The following is a 16222-nucleotide window of genomic DNA, read 5'->3' as shown; positions in this document are numbered from 1 at the left end:
TTTAACTACTTGTCTACCTTTGGTAGTTCAATCTGTGACAATGGGTCATACTTCATAAACCGATATGTTTATATAAAATCTTACTTTGATGTAATGTAACTCACCATTAACTCAAATCAAATTAATTAACCTCACTTCTCACACAAGAAATGTCCTAGTTTCACATTTAAGGAGAAACAACTGCAAATAACAACAAAGCAGCAGTCTCATTTCAGGACATAATCCATAAAGTAATTGGGTAGTCAAACTCGACGTCTGCTGGGGTGCAGTGAAGAACCAGAGCCTTGACCAGGAGTCTTAGAAGGGAGAGTGTCGGACTGGCTAACTATCTCTTGGCCCTATGGGGAAGCAGTGGATGATGAGTATATAGTGGTGGGTGGAGGTGGGTGGGGAGAGAGGTCTGGGGGCTGTGACTGGCAGATCTGAGGGGCCAATGAGGGGAAACTGCTGAAGCCAGGTATGTTGTAGCTCTTCCTTACTGCAGACTTAGCAGGTTTAAAGGGCAAAGCACCTGACAATCTGGGACTGATCCAAGAGGTAATGAATCTTGTATGGCACTCCAGATCCACATCAGATCCGAGGCACTCCAATATTTCAAAGGGGCCTTTACAGAGAGGAGACCGTTTTTGTTTTGATGTAGTGGGGTCATTTAACCACATGAGGTCTCCAGAACCATAGGGAGTGTGCTTGACACTTTTGCCATACTGTTGTTTCTGTTGCTTGTGGGCACAGTCCCTGTCCCATGCAGAAGAACCAAAGACTGACTGATGATTCTCGGTCAACTGTGCAACATAGACAGCAGGAGAACCTGGAGTAGATGAAGATGGTGTGTTTCTAGGTAACAGCAGGTTGGTAGGCATCCTGGCTTCATGACCATGTGTGAGGTAGGATGGAGTGAAACCTGTTGAAGAGTGAGGGCTGGTGTTGCAAGCCAAAGCAACTTGGGTAAGGCAGTCATCCCACTCACTAGGCTGTTGATAAAGTGACTTGATCAATGACTGTTCTGTAGCATCTCTCCATGATGCCGTCACACTGAGGATAATACGGGCTGGTTCATTTATTCTGGATGCACAGCAGTTGACACAGGTGTTGTACTAGGCCAGACTGAAATTGACGTTCTTGAACTGTGTGCATAATTTCTGGAATACCATGTTCACAGATGAAGTGTTCAAACAAACATTTTGCGACTGTTGTGGAGCGCTGGCTCCTCCTGTCAGCATGCCCAAGCGTCCTTGAGCAAGACCCTGAACCCCAAGTTACTCCCCACTGCTCCTAAATGCTTCAGATGGGTTAAATCCAGGGGTCAAATGTCATGAATGTGCTTCGATTTATGAGGTAATTGAAATAAAGTTCAAATTTGAAATAAAATTGACCCTTGGAGAAGTAATTGCCACGACGTGTGAGGGGAAGATCAAGCATGTCAGCTGTAACCTTTGGAAAGGCTCAGTAGTAATATCTGTTTTCATTGGAGCTCTCTGGTGTAGCGGACATTCACAGAATTCTCTTGACAAAACTGAAATGTCTATGACATAGTCTGAACTAATAAACTAATAATAAACCCTCGGGAACCCATAGGTCACTAAGTGGTTCGACTCTCAATTTACCATGTGCTTGGACAATGTCAAGATAGGACTTTGGGTCAATCATGGCACTCAAATCTCAAGGCTGGCCCTACAATGTTTTATGACCACACCAACGAACATCCACATTCCTGAGGCAACAGAGATGCATCCAATTGAAATAAACAACTCATGGAAATTTGTACTTGATATGCTATCCTAGTCTAAGTAATCCTTGTATTTCGTATACATATTTTTAATCTACCTCAGCTTAAAAAATTCCCTTCATTTGAAATTGACTTGTTTAACTGTTTTGTGTGCATTTGTTGTTTTGTAGTCATACAAAACGCATGTCAGATTACTGACTCATGTGTCTTTATACAATAATTGTGTAAGCTCGAAGTCCCCCCCCCCTCTGACCAGCAGAGGGGGGGGGGAGGAACGTTCCTCCCTGTCCTTTGAGTTTCTCATACAGGAAACTGATCTGTGGTTAAATGTTGAGTTTGATCCTATCCATTTATTTATGTATTATGCCGATAAGTACACATGAATATCTACATAGGTCTGTCGGTGTCATGATAACAATGTCTATCTCTGCTGTGTAATTGGTAATTCATTCAATCTTTAATTGGTCAGGTTTAATTCAGCGATTTATATCAAACTGTTTAGTACCGTTCTGGAGCTGAGACAGCCGATGGTCAAATATGGAAGAATTAAATAGACTATGTAAGTGACTAGTATTAATTCTGTAAAGTAAGGATACATTAAATAATCAAGACAGTTGCTAAGATGGGAGTATGTTTTTGTTGCCGCCATAAAGCCTTTCTCAAGAACATAAAGGAAGTCAGACCTCTGCTCTCCTTTCTTCTACACTGCACTGTGGAGCCAGACTACGTCTGTGTCTGTTAGCGTCATTGAACATGGCGGGGGGGATGGGAGCACAACCAAAATCACGACCATAATACTTTTCAGGCCATTGATAGTCTCTCGAGTTTTGTCTGGTGAAGGAGAGGGAATGTGTGCACTGAATCAAGCATCACAGGTGAATCTGTCAGGCCTGGAGTCTAAATGCCGATACCATCTGCTCTGACGGTAGAGTGTATGGTAATCCTGCAGTGGTCAGTTGCAGCACCGTGCACGCTCTCTCACAGCACTGATGCACACAGCTGAGCTTCCTCAAGGTTCCCAGTATTCATGAATTTTCGACTGCAAGTGCAAGACAAGTGACGTCTGGACTGTACACATCCAAACTTTCACCGTGTAAATGAGCATTGTACGAGCATTCACATGAGTTTGGAAGGGTAGCAAGGACTATTTTGGTCGAAAACTTCTCTGAGTTTCTCCTTTACTAAATCATAACTTCCTTGGGTAAAGGGAGGCAGACTGCAGCATTACAAAATTGCAGCATCAACAAGAAAATAGGGAGAACAGAGGCCATCCCTGTAGACAAATTGCACTGTGTTCATTGTTTATTGTTATGCACCATTCACCAAGTCAAATTCCTTGTATGTGTAACGTACTTGGCAATAAACGGTTCCGATTCTGATTCTGAAATCTGTATCAGGTAAAGTCATAACCTGCTCTGCCGCTTCAAAGTGTCAAGACCAACTGGTGAAACATTCAGTCCCATCGGTGGGCCTATTTTCAGGGCAATTGAGAGAGTATGTGTGGCCAAATGAGCAGCACCAGCCCTTATAACATCCACTGACCTCCGTTGTGTGGGAGCAGACTGCAGCTCATGCAAAGATTCACTGTCATCGTCAGAGAAAAATGTCTGGTTCAAAAGTCACAGAAAACATTGAAATGGGGAAAACTGCAAGAATCCTTAATATCTCAAAAACCAAGAGCTTTCAGTTCATAGACTGTTCAGGTGCAGAAAAATGACATTATCCACAGGGAATAAAAGTCACCAAATGAACAAAACCACCAAAATAATACCCTGTTGCCACCAAATGCAACGTGAGGGGTTGATATGTGGTGGTTGAATCATTCTTGTTGAGCGAAACAGACCAATAACTTTACTTTACTGTTCTTCACACTTACCCAAGACACAATCTTTTCCTAAACCTAGCCAAGTAGGTTGGTTGCCTAAACCTAAGGTTGTTTCTGGCAGAAGGCAAACTCCTCTAAGGTGCACATTTGATAAGATTCACAGCACTTAAAAAAAGAAAAATGAATAAATGTTACTTTGCACCATTGCTTTCCTCTCCACCTCTGTAACCTATATACAAGCACAGTGTGATTTACATTAGGATTTATGGTGGGTTTTCTCTATTTAACGAACTCAACCAGCGTGGCCTACATTTCCCAGAATGCCAAGCCGTCTAATGCTGAATCAGTGCGTCACGTTGGCTGAGATGAGAACGAAGTGCTATAAGCCTGAACGGTGAGGTGTTTTACCGAAGGACATGTCTCTGTCAGCCGCACACAGCTCAGACACGAGCAGCCGGAGAAGGCGGCCGACTGAACAGGCACGAGGTGAGCGGCTGAAGCTCATATTTAGCTTGTGGTACTAAAAAAAAAAACTTTATTTGTAACGAGCAGAACGTGTCGTTAACAGCGCAGTGAATGCATTCTCCATTTTAAATCTGACAACATGGGCTTTTGTCCTTATTCAGCCTACCGTGATATCAACATGTGAATCAAAAGAGTAAACACGTCAGCTCGGTACAGAGAGGGCTGTTGCATATCGGACAGTCACCTCGTATTGATTACACACTGCGTGTGTGCGCGTGTTTGCGCGCGCCAGTGCCGTCTCTGTTTGTGTCCCCAAAATATAAAAAAGTGCTCATAACAATGTAACGGGACATCTATTGTGTTGTGGGCTATGTGATATCTATTTTTGTTTCCTTTGCTGCTATGAGGCAAACCGTAGTCGTCCATACTGGGGCTGCAGCTAATGAGTATTTACATTAATCAGTGTATTTTTTTTTAATGAATATACAATAACAGAAAATAGGGAAAATAAACTAACACCGTTTTCCAAATTACAATATGACATCTTCAGATTGCTTGTTTGATCAACAGTAAAAAAACTAAATACATCCCTTTTATTATAATGTTTAAAAAAAGAAGCAAACAATCCACCTCACTGCAGAAGCTTGAAAGGTTTGACAATTGTGATTGGTAAATGATTCTCAAAATAGTTTTTTGATGAACTAATTGATTATTGAAATAATAGTTTTACCTCTAGTTCAGAGACATTGTGTATCACTCCATGTCAGCAAAATGTCTCAAAAACTGAGTCTATATATAAAGTACCCTTGGTAGGTTAATGAATTATATCTTGAGTTAACACATTTTATTTCATTTATGCCTCACTTTATTTAGATTATACTAAACAAAAGAACACATTTTTATCTTTCACGATCAATGCTTCCTTCACGAGAAAGTGATTAGATGTCTCGACTTTTTTTTTTTTATCCCTATTAATTAATTGTGAACCATAACGTCTTCCTTTTCTACACTGATGAACTATGAAACTATGAGTAATGATTTAAAAACGTACTAAAGGTCAGTGCACAATCATTAACTCGATCACTAATGCTGCTTTTTTTTTTACCTATGTTTGGGCTTCAGGAAGCAAATATCAAAACAGAAAGAGGAAATAAAACAAGACTCAAAAGTGTGTGAAGGCACTGTTTTGAGCAGCTTAAAAGGAGAAGTAATGAGTATTGTGCTTTCTTGTCTCATGATGCCAGCGGTTTGTCGGCACTTATTCATTCATCTAGTTTGTGTCTTGTACGAATGAATCAATGGAAGGGCGTTTTTTACCCTTTACTTTATTGGTGTCATGCCTTTGGTTCCCCCCGCAGAACAAATCCAGCTATTGTCAGGCTGTCTGAGGCAGTTTTCAGTTGAAAGATAATATTTCAGCCCCTGAGGCAAGACATCACCATCAACAAGACATCATATGTGTGTGTATATATATATATATATATACACATATATATGCATGCATGCAGTCAATGTGGTAATGCATTTAAGGCTGCTATGGAAGAGAGGACAATACTCTTGCCAAAATGTGCTTTTCTTAAAGTTTTAAAGTCTTTAAATGACTGTGAAAAATGTATGACCATGGTCATGTACTATTGTGAGTGTTGTGAATGTGATGACTCCGTTTCTGAAGCCTTAGAGGTTGGGGTGTGGAAGGGTAATGATTTTGGAGGCAGTCTGTGTGTGATGGGGGCGTTTTAGTTTTTTAGTTTTTTCTGACTCTACGCTGTAAAGAAAGAAGGGCAGCGCAGATAGTCAGCATCAAGTCAGTAGATGCGGACGTATTTCTCAGACAAAGACTTGTTTGATTCATTATTTCTCAAGTCTTCTCTTTCTTATAAATGTGACTTGTTGGTCTAGGGGTATGATTCTTGTTTAGGTTGTGAGAGCCCTAAGTGTCTTAAACTAGATCTTATCCTAAGTCCCCCTCCACTAAAAGTGTGTTCTTAGTATACATGTAACATGTGTACGAATGACAGTGACGGGCTGTATGTTTTATACCTGGGCCTTCAGTGCTGTCCTACTACAGTTGAACCACCTCCTAATGACCTCATTATGACGCCAGCATGACAGGATGCTTCGTCATTATCGGGCAATGCGTATAGTCAAAATCAATGTAATTAACACAATGACAAGAACAAACTCACAAGAACCAGTCACATATATTTATATGACAACAAAGCAGGTAAAATAGCATGAAACCCAAATAACACGATTCAACAGGCCTCTGCACATTCCAGCATAACTGCGGCGCTAAAACACTCATTCCGCCACACACTGAAGGGCAGCATTCAAATATGATTCACATCAGAGGGAAGAATATTAACCACATCATAAAGACGACACGATAGAAAAATTAACACAGTAGTAACGCTACTGCAGATGTAAGAAAACAAAAGCACTTCACTTAACACAGAACAGAACACAGAACACGGAACACACACAGAACACGGAACACATAAAGAACACGGAACACTGAACATGGAACACATACAGCACACGGAACACACTGAACACAGAACACAAAACACACACAGTACACAGAACAGATACAGAACACGGAACACACTCTGAACACAGAACGGAACATGGAACAGAATATGGAACACAGAAAATAACACGGAACAGAACACGGAACAGAACACAGAATAGAACACAGAACAGAACACGGATCAGAACACAGAACACAGAATAGAACACGGATCAGAACACAGAACACAGAATAGAACACGGATCAGAACACAGAACAGCTGCCAGATCTATATTTAGGTCTTTCCGTCTTCTGTATGTGTCGTCTCTCTGGTTCGGGTTGTTGCTGTGTGTGTGTGTGTGTGTGTGTGTGTGTGTGTGTGTGTGTGTGTGTGTGTGTGTGTGTGTGTGTGTGTGTGTGTGTGTGTGTGTGTGTGTGTGTGTGTGTGTGTGTGTGTGTGTGTGTGTGTGTGTGTGTGTGTGTGTGTGAAGATCTGCAAAGGTTCTCCTCTTCATCGCCTCAGACTCAGAGAGACTAGAGCCTCATTCAGACGTGTGTGTGTGATTATTCTCGCCTTGTTCCAGTCGGGATTAAAACAGTTGATGGAGCGATTAAAAACGTATTGATATACATGAAGCATGTGTCTTTAATGAGCAGGAATAAGTGACATCACAACTAGTTGTGGTACAATATGCAACTTAACACCGACATGATGTGGAAAACAGACCTACGTTTTCATAGATTGTGGATTTTTCAATGAGACAAAAGAAGCCGATGTAATATTACAGTAGGAGGTAATTATGGAAAAGCCTTGTCACTTACAAATCATTGATCAAAGCAAGTTAAAACATGTCTGAATGTGATCTTTAAATAAAAAATGGACTGCTGTAGTGACATTCATCTTATAAACAGAACAGTTGAATGTACACAGTGTGACTTTTGATCAACACGCTCAAAAGTCACAGGTTGAGGCACAATTTTCCAAAAATGTATTGTACATTCACTGCTATACCAAAACAATAAATTCAAATACATTTACTCTAATTTAATGTTGTTTTAAATTGCCAGACAATCAAAAATATGATTCTATACTCTTTCTACGACCCCAAATAATGAGATGTGACTCTAATGACACAGTGACATTATGGCTTTGAGTAGTACACGATAGTTTCACTTCTTCGTACTTTTCGTTAAATCAGTATTTCCTATAGTGGTTATATTATCAGGTTGACCAGAATTCTGACCTCTTACTTTGTGACTACATAAAACATCTTTTAGTTTTTTTAGTGTAATTACTTTTTTTGCTTGGTGTTGCAGATCTTCCGTGGGAACATGACGTCCAGGTCGGTCACAATCATGAACAGATTCATGACCAACTGTGCGGAGATCCACAACCTAATTCAACAGACACTCTATCTTCACATCAGTCAATATGTCCTGCACTGTGCACAACAAAATGTATGCCTGAACATGCATGTGAGTACTGACTTATTTAGATTTTTGTTTTAACAGCAATACTGATTGATTATTTGTCATCTTGTGGCTTGTCAATTTAGGTCCGAACCATCGGGCCTGTGATGATAGCTGGGAGGAGATCCAAAGCAAGAGAACCATCAGAGCGGAGAACGAGGTGGAAGCCAACAAACTGGTCAACAACTACAGGGTAAGAAGTCTAAAGGGGTTTGAGTGCAGCACAACAGGCAGAACGGCTTCTCCCTCTAACTCCGTGTTTGGTGTCCGTGTCAGTTTGGTTTCAGAAAATGGAAGAGCCATGTGACAGAGCGTCCGTTTGAAGTCAGGTCAGAGGTTGTGAAAGAGCTCTACTCTGAACTCAACGTCATTAAACCACATGCAGGTCCAGGTACTGGTTATAGTATTCAAGTAGTGCGTTAAGTTTGTTGTTGGAGGATAATTCAGATTTATCTCAACTTGGGAAAGGATTGATGAGACGAGCATGTAAACATGCCAACAAGTTCAGCCACATGTCTTTATTTGGAGGCGAGCGGTACCAAATAACAAATTATCATAAATCACAAATAATCCCTCATTTATCAAAAAAACTGTGCACAACTAAGGCAAGAGTGATGGGTCCGATCAGTTTGGCTAACCTGTTTGATTGTTTAAAACCTGTTATGATCATCTAACCACGTGTTTCCTGCCCCGGTTGACTTGTTTTATAGATGTCACTGTGTCAACAGATCTCAGCAATTTGACGTTATTGTAACCGAGAGAAATGATGACAAAACCACAAAAATACGATCAAAGTTGTAATAAACCAGCATTATCCTTTACTTACAAATCACATGAAAATAAACTGTTACCGTGGCTGCTGGAGAACTCGTCAGCCTTTCACTAATCTGTCTGTAATTTTGTCTTCTTGGTGTCAGGTCATCTCATCACATGTGGAAACGTAGCGTACGTGCTTCTCTTCGGTTGGTGGGTCTCTCTGGCATATTTCTTGATCGGTCTACTTATGTTCATCACTATCTCTGGTGTACCGTATGGTAGGTGAGCCAACCAACAAAGATTAATGATCTTATATACCATGTATGTATATATTCAGTTTTTCTCTCACTCTTTAGGCAAACTCTGCTGGAAGCTGTCCTGCTACTTCCTGTGGCCATTCGGCAAGTCGATCCATGAGGTACGGTTTGGTTTCAGTCGATTTTTGGGGATGTTTTACTTTTTCTACTAACTGAAATGAGGAAGATTTCCTCATAGTCTCTCACAGACTAGTGGTCATGAAAGCAGAGGTCTTGCTTAGCAACACCACAAGTCTGCAACACTACACAGTTTGCTGCAACTCGTTGTTGCACATACGTCGTTGAGGTTTCAACCACTTCTGCCATATTGAGTCCTGAGCTTCTACCTCTGTCCCAACCAAGCACCCTAGCAGTGCTAGTGCCACTAAAGAGGTGACACTCCAGCGCTTTGCCATGGTGCCAACAGCAGTTTGACCTGGACAGTCCCCAAGTGTACAACCTATGTTGTACATGCTGCCACCTTTATATGTGACTAGCCTTGATGTTTTTAAAAAAAACTTCCTTTGAGGTCAAATAGCCACCAAGTACAGCTTCTCCCATCTTTTCAATACGCACTTAAAAGGCTTCAGGGCAGTATTATGTCATATTGTTTGTATATTAATCAGGGGTTTGATTTGATAAGCCTTTTGGTAACATCACAAGATCAGTTGTATGGATGAGACAAGGGGAGTAAATGTGATTGACAGTTTGACATTAAAGTATTTATTGACAATTTAGGTCACAAAAACCTTTTTAAAGGTCTCAAGCCTTATTTGTCACCAGATTTTTATTTTGCTAGTGCACAATTCACAGCACTTCTCCGATTTGGTTTAGTTGGAAGTTTTACAAGTAGCTACATTTTAGCAACACCTTGAGCAATAACTCACATGTTGCAAACCTGCCCAATTAGAAACCATTTAGTGGTTAATGTAAGGAGCCCTGTCAATACAAACCTCTCCAACTGTTATTGGTAGGTTTACCTGAAGTCAGGTGTGGAAAGTGCTCTAAGTATAGTTAATAATCATTATAGCAGTCTTTTGTGTAACACCACTGTGTAGCCTATTTAGTAGATTGTGTAGATTTGCCCAGTTGTTAGAATGGGACAACGATTTGTGTAAACGTCAGACTACAAACTGTGCCAAGAGTCCCGTTACACTAATGCAGGTCATTGATTTCTAATAGAAGTGTAGGTGCCATAGTTCAATTTGTTCATGTGTCCTCTGGTTATGTTTCTCCAGATTGGAAATACATTGAGAAGATGTTGTGAACAAGCACCAGACTGTGAGTGTAACGTAGACGGGACGGAAGATAATTCACCAGTTCTGTTGCCTTCACCCACAGAGGTGCTAATTCCAGAGCTGCCAGGACGACCTCTGCGTACTCCGTACTGGGTAATTTACAATTTATGTATAGAACATATATATAAAATACATTTTTGTTACATGGAAATCATTCTGCTTGTTACACAGCATCGTTTCTCGACTTACGTGTGGCTGCTGCTGGGATATCCTCCTCTGGCGGTCATCCACTCCCTGGCCTGCTTCCTCTCCTGGATCCTGGTCTTCACCATCCCTGTTTGCAAGATGAACGCACGGACACTAAGCGTCATCCTCCTCTTGGCTCCTGAGGATGTCTCTGTCTCCAGCTGCTCACGGAGGAAGGCAAGTGAGGGATTTAATAATAATCACCTGCAGAACGTAAACCTGGAGATATTCTTCAGTGTTGGTTTAATGCACCTGCTTCTTTATTTTCTACTTGACCCTTAGCCTCAAGTCTATGAAACCAGAGCACTGCTGTGCTGCTACCACGCTGCAAACTGGTATTACTACAAGTACACTGTTGATGGGATCAATGTGTTCGCTGTCAGTATCCTTTACTGTTATGTACATGAAGTGTGTGTGTGTCATTGTGTCAAATGAAGACCTGTTATCATCCTTTACCCCCATCTCAGACCTCCTCCCTCTAGTAGTAGTTGCCATTGTAATTGGATATATTGACCGAGATAACCAGTACGCCAGCTCTAATGTCAAGTTCGCCATAGCAATCTGCTCCATCATACCTCTGTCTTATTATATTGGTATGGGCATTGCCAGGTGAGTTGTTCTAATACAATTATTTTGATGTTGCCCGATGCATCTAGTGTATCAAAAATGTTAAACGAGTTGCAGATTTTCGTACAAAGCAGCGTCTGATGTTAATTGTCAATCCTTTTTGACACTTGCAGTATCTCAGCCCAGAGTAACTTTGCAGTGGGTGCAGTGGTGAACGCCACCTTTGGCTCCATCACAGAGTTAACCTTTTACATCACAGCCCTACTCAGAGGTCACCGGGCCTCCAACCCATGTCTGCAGGAGGTTGTTAAAGCAGCACTGACTGGCACGCTGCTCGGCTGCATCCTCTTCATCCCTGTGAGCCATCCTGCTTTCACATCTAATTGTTACAGCTTTTAACCATAGGGGGAAAAACAAACGTTTAAAATTAGAGGCTGTTTTCATTTGTAAATTGAGAGACAGCATACCAACACACATTTCCCTTATTAAAGACTTTCCTCCCCAACTGTAGAAACAAAAATACATTCTTCTCCCCCAAGACAGTTCACGTCCTTATAATACTGTATTATTTCAGCAATCAGTACAACAAAAGTCACATTCAAATACACAACACAAATATTGCATGTGCAGTATGAATGTGGCTTCTTGCTTTCTCTTTTTCTAAGGGCATCTGCATGATAATCGGAGGGTTGAAACACAGTGAGCAAAGATTCAACAGTCGCTGTACAGGAGTGAGCTCCGCATTGCTTTTCATCTCTGTAGGAGGCAAGTATTTAATAGATATGGAGTGTCTGCCTTCATCCAGCCATACAGTTTCTGAACTGTCACACACAGATGTTGATAACAATAAAATAAAGTTACAGAACTTTTTTATAAAAAATAAGAAACCATTTTCTGTCTTCTAACTGTATTTTAAGATGCAAAATATGTCATGAAACTGGCTCCTGAGGTACTGACAAACTGATTTGTTCACATTTAGTCAGCTGCAGTTTTTTTACCACTGGGAGAAGTTGATTGGTCTCTGTTGGACACCCAGCAGCAGCAGCAGCAGCAGTATAGACCTCCAGATACAAACACTTGTTTCTGATTCCCAAAGGCAAAACAAGTAGTAGCTGCTTCAGTTTTGACACTTGCTCCACCTGCAGACAACAAATATTACAGCTACAGTTGTTTTTTGCAGCTACTGTTTTCCTCGCAAGCTTCGCATTTTACACTTAACACTTGCATCACCTGTTAGCTGAAAATAATTCTACAGATTTAACATAATTGTGCTACACAATTCTCAATCAAACAAAAAACTGTCCAACTAGTGTCTGTAAAACATTAATTAAATGTTAAATGTTGAAGAGTTTGTACATTTATACACTTGGCCCTCAGAGAAGTAATTGTATGGAGAATAGATGTTCAAAGATATTCATTCAACAAAGAAGAGATGTGTAGATTATTTTAATATTGACCAAGTTTATACATATGTCAAATACTCAGCTCCAAATGACATCAAATGACTTGCTGGTTCTCAGGTGATGGTGGCAGCAACAGAACCAGCTGTACACTGCCAAAACAATGTAAAAGCTTTACTAAAACCTTTTACACTGACTAATCCTCCTGATTGTCGATGGCAGGTGTGTTTGCCCCCACGTTGTTCTCCAAAGCTTATGGAAATCTGGTGTGTGACGCCTGCACCAACTCCACTGGAGGAAACAGCACTGGTCAGTTTGTCTGCCACAACTGCCACTACGATCTGGTCAGTATCTCTTTGTAACAAGCACATTATAACAAACATTATATGAATTGCTTACACTGTGTTATGTTTAATATTATTTTTTTCCCCCCCAACAGAACAATGGTACATTGTTCCACAACCATGTCGAGTAAGACATTTTTTTATTATTTATATATATATATATATATATATACTGACTGAAATAAAAATAGTATTTTTTTTTAAAGTCTCCTCGTTGGTGCATTTAGTGTCAATAGTTAACGTTTCCACAATGTCTGTGTTTGCTTATTATCTGTTTTGGTTTAATTTTCAGCAGCAGACTCTAAAGTTGACTCTAGAGCTGATGCACTAACAACGTCTTTTCAACACATTTCTCTTAAACGTTTATTTTCATTCTAGTGAAACAGTAACTGTCTGGAAGGAGATAAATCAATCTAAAAGTAGTCTAAGCTGTGGAAAGTTGTTGGCGCACTTAAGGTGTAAAAAGACCGGAGGAAAATAAGCTAAAACCTACCAAGCCATCATATAGTGTTTTGAATTTCCCGATTTATTTTGTTTCCCTTTAATTTACTGTGTTTACATGTTGTTGCCAGGCCACTGGTGTACACAGTATGTATCCTCTTGCCAGCTGCCTACATCATTGGTCTGATATTTACGCTGAAGACGCACTCCCACATTTATGACATTCATGTTGGAGATGGACAGGGTAGGAGTCTCCCTCTCATGAATCACAGCTAAAGGACTAGTTTGGTTTATTTGAAGTGTGGTTGTACTACGCACTTAAAGTCAGTGTATTACCTACAGTAGACACTCCCAGCACTGAAGCTAAGTAATGTACTGCTGCGGACGAGGACAGAAGCTAAATGTATTCTGGACTCCTAACAAAGGCCCACCTAAAGAAAATCCTGAACAATATAAGTGTTCACTATATTAAGAATATTTTTACCGCTTTAACTTACTGTCAGAGAGCCCTTTCAGACAGCAAATTAAAGCCGTTATATATGCTTTCTTCAAAGCCTCCAGATTCCATTGACAAAAACTGTAATTTTCTATCGCACAGCACGACGGTTGCTGGTTACCGCTGCCTCGATCGGTTCATTTGTTTGTGTATTTATGTGACTTTGGTGTTTTAAAGGGATAGTTTAGAATCACCAAAGTCACACAATGACACAAACAAATTAACCAATTGAGTCTGGTGGCTTTGATAAGAGCATAATCGCCACTTTTTGGTGGCTAAAATACATTTAGCTCCGGCACCCGTCTACTGCAGGACATTGTGTTGCTCCTGTTCTGTCTGTTTCGCCAAACTGGGGACATACTGATGGACACTGACTATGGAGAAGTACCTCATACAACCCCACTTCAAAACATCCAAACTATCCATTTATTGGCTAACACAAAATTGTACCATGCATTATTCCGCTACTAGACAGTGAATATAATATAGCGTCTTTGTTTGTCTGTGCAGTGACGGGCCACCATGGCGCAGTAGTCCACTGGTCACGGTGGAGGTCTCTGCTCATCCTCATCATGGCCACTGTGCTCACGTCTGCTTGTGCTGATCTTGCCACCGAGCACATCCAGCCAATACTAAACCAGCCCAACATCTCTCAGGTCAGGCCGTGCCTCTAAGCGCCGAGTCAGTTTTTATGTGGTCGTTTCCTCCGGCTGTCCTAACGTTGGACTCTCTCTCTCTCTCTCTCTCTCTCTCTCTCTCTCTCTCCAGTATTTCATTGGGGTGACAGTTCTCGCAATGGTCCCTGAGATCCCAGAGATTGTTAATGGGATTCAGTTTGCCCTCCAAAACAATATCAGTCTTAGGTAAATCCTGTCTTATTCAGTAGGTACTCTGTACATTTCAAAAAGTTACATTTATAATGATTTGTCTTTTTTCAGCTTGGAGGTGGGGAGCTGTATTGCTGTTCAGGTCTGCATGCTACAGATTCCAATTCTCGTCTTATTTAATGCCTTCTATGTAAGACACCCTACAGTTTCATCATTGATTCATTCATAGAAATACCTGTTTGCTGTTTTATAGTTTCTGTAATCAACTCTTTTTGGACAGGATGTGGGATTTGTGCTGTTATTCAGTGACATACACCTGTGGGCCAGTATCTTCAGTGTGATTCTTGTCAACTACATCTTCATGGACGGCAAGTCCGATTATTTTCAGGGTAAGTTTAGTGTTTTTTTTACAGAGATAGAACATCCTTCATTCTAAAACATGAAATTAAATTAAGCAAAATGAATCAATCTTCAAACTAGAAAGGTGCAACTCTCTATAAGGTGTGTCTTCAACCACCACTGTTGCTATCCCCATGTCTAGACACCAAATGAGCTCGTAAAACACACTGAACAAGCGGCGATGAATGCAGGCAATCGACTCGTAGTCGGCGTATAAGACACGCCATACACTCTTGCCAAAATCTAAATTAAACTCACTTCCGGACTCTTAAGTGGGCGTGGTCGTTGCGTGTTCAAAAGGTTTTCGATTGATTCCAAGAGGCTGGTTTAGTCATTTATATGAATAACTTTGCTGACCAGTCAATGATTCTCAGAGTGTTCTGGGTTTTATTCACCAAAGATATCCAGATAACTCAGAACGTTCTCCTGCAAGAGTTGTCACAACAGTCCCTGGTGATTTCAAAATGTCAAACAAAAAATGTTACCATATATTTATAGTATAGTTTGTTTTGTTTAAGAATATCTGCAATCAAATCCAGTATGGTGGTTTGATAGAATGTAATCTTAGACTTGTGTAACCCGATGACGTGTTATTTCCCCTCCCAGGTACAGCTCTGGTGATTGTCTACCTTATTCTGCTGGCTCTGTATTACTTTGCTCCATCTCCACCAGGCTGCTGACTGGGCGACTAAATCTTTTCAGACCAAGTTACATTATTTTTTAAGCCTGTAGGACTCTGAACATGTACATTTAACATCACTCCCTGCAGATTAGACTTTTTCATGACTAAATGATTGTGTGCGAATCCTGACATGTTTTTTTTGTATTTTATTTTATCATGCCATTTCCTAAATTATACAATTTACAAAATGTTTATCTCAGGTAGGTACTTGATGCATGACTATGTTACAACTGTAAAATGTAGTTTGTAAGCTAACATACTTAACTATGTGTCCTCAGATTCACAACTTCCTATGATCTTTGTAAACTGTGGCGAAAGAAGGAAAAAAAGTATTTTTACAGTAAATATGTTATGTATCTGCACTGATTATATTTTGTTCAGGGTACTGTTGTAATATATTTTGTATACTTGTACAACATGTTAAATGGTACATGTCTGTTAGAGATAATGATATAAGTGACATTATTTTAGATAAAACACTGGCACATTATGTACGGAAAATGTGGAATGGTTGGCTGTGTTAAGCAAGAACAAT

General features: G+C 40.4%; 1 protein-coding gene across 1 annotated transcript; it reads left to right on the top strand.

The window, feature by feature from the left end:
• Nucleotides 1-3927: 3927 nt before the first annotated feature.
• LOC306698405 (uncharacterized protein) lies at nucleotides 3928-16211 on the top strand. Its single transcript, XM_079162698.1, has 20 exons — nucleotides 3928-4037; nucleotides 7843-7983; nucleotides 8082-8188; nucleotides 8272-8386; nucleotides 8913-9029; nucleotides 9108-9169; nucleotides 10286-10438; nucleotides 10517-10708; nucleotides 10814-10913; nucleotides 10999-11140; nucleotides 11272-11455; nucleotides 11764-11863; nucleotides 12721-12842; nucleotides 12938-12969; nucleotides 13415-13527; nucleotides 14290-14435; nucleotides 14548-14642; nucleotides 14718-14796; nucleotides 14887-14995; nucleotides 15612-16211. Exons 1-20 carry the CDS (start codon nucleotides 3968-3970, stop codon nucleotides 15683-15685), a joined length of 2253 nt encoding a protein of 750 aa, XP_079018824.1. The 5' UTR covers nucleotides 3928-3967; the 3' UTR covers nucleotides 15686-16211.
• Nucleotides 16212-16222: the final 11 nt, after the last annotated feature.

The sequence above is a fragment of the Pholis gunnellus genome, assembly GCF_910591455.1.
Source record: "Pholis gunnellus genome assembly, chromosome: 7".
Lineage (NCBI taxonomy): Eukaryota > Metazoa > Chordata > Actinopteri > Perciformes > Pholidae > Pholis > Pholis gunnellus.
The sequence above is the reverse complement of the archived record's forward strand: the minus strand, read 5'-3'. Positions and strand labels throughout refer to the sequence as shown.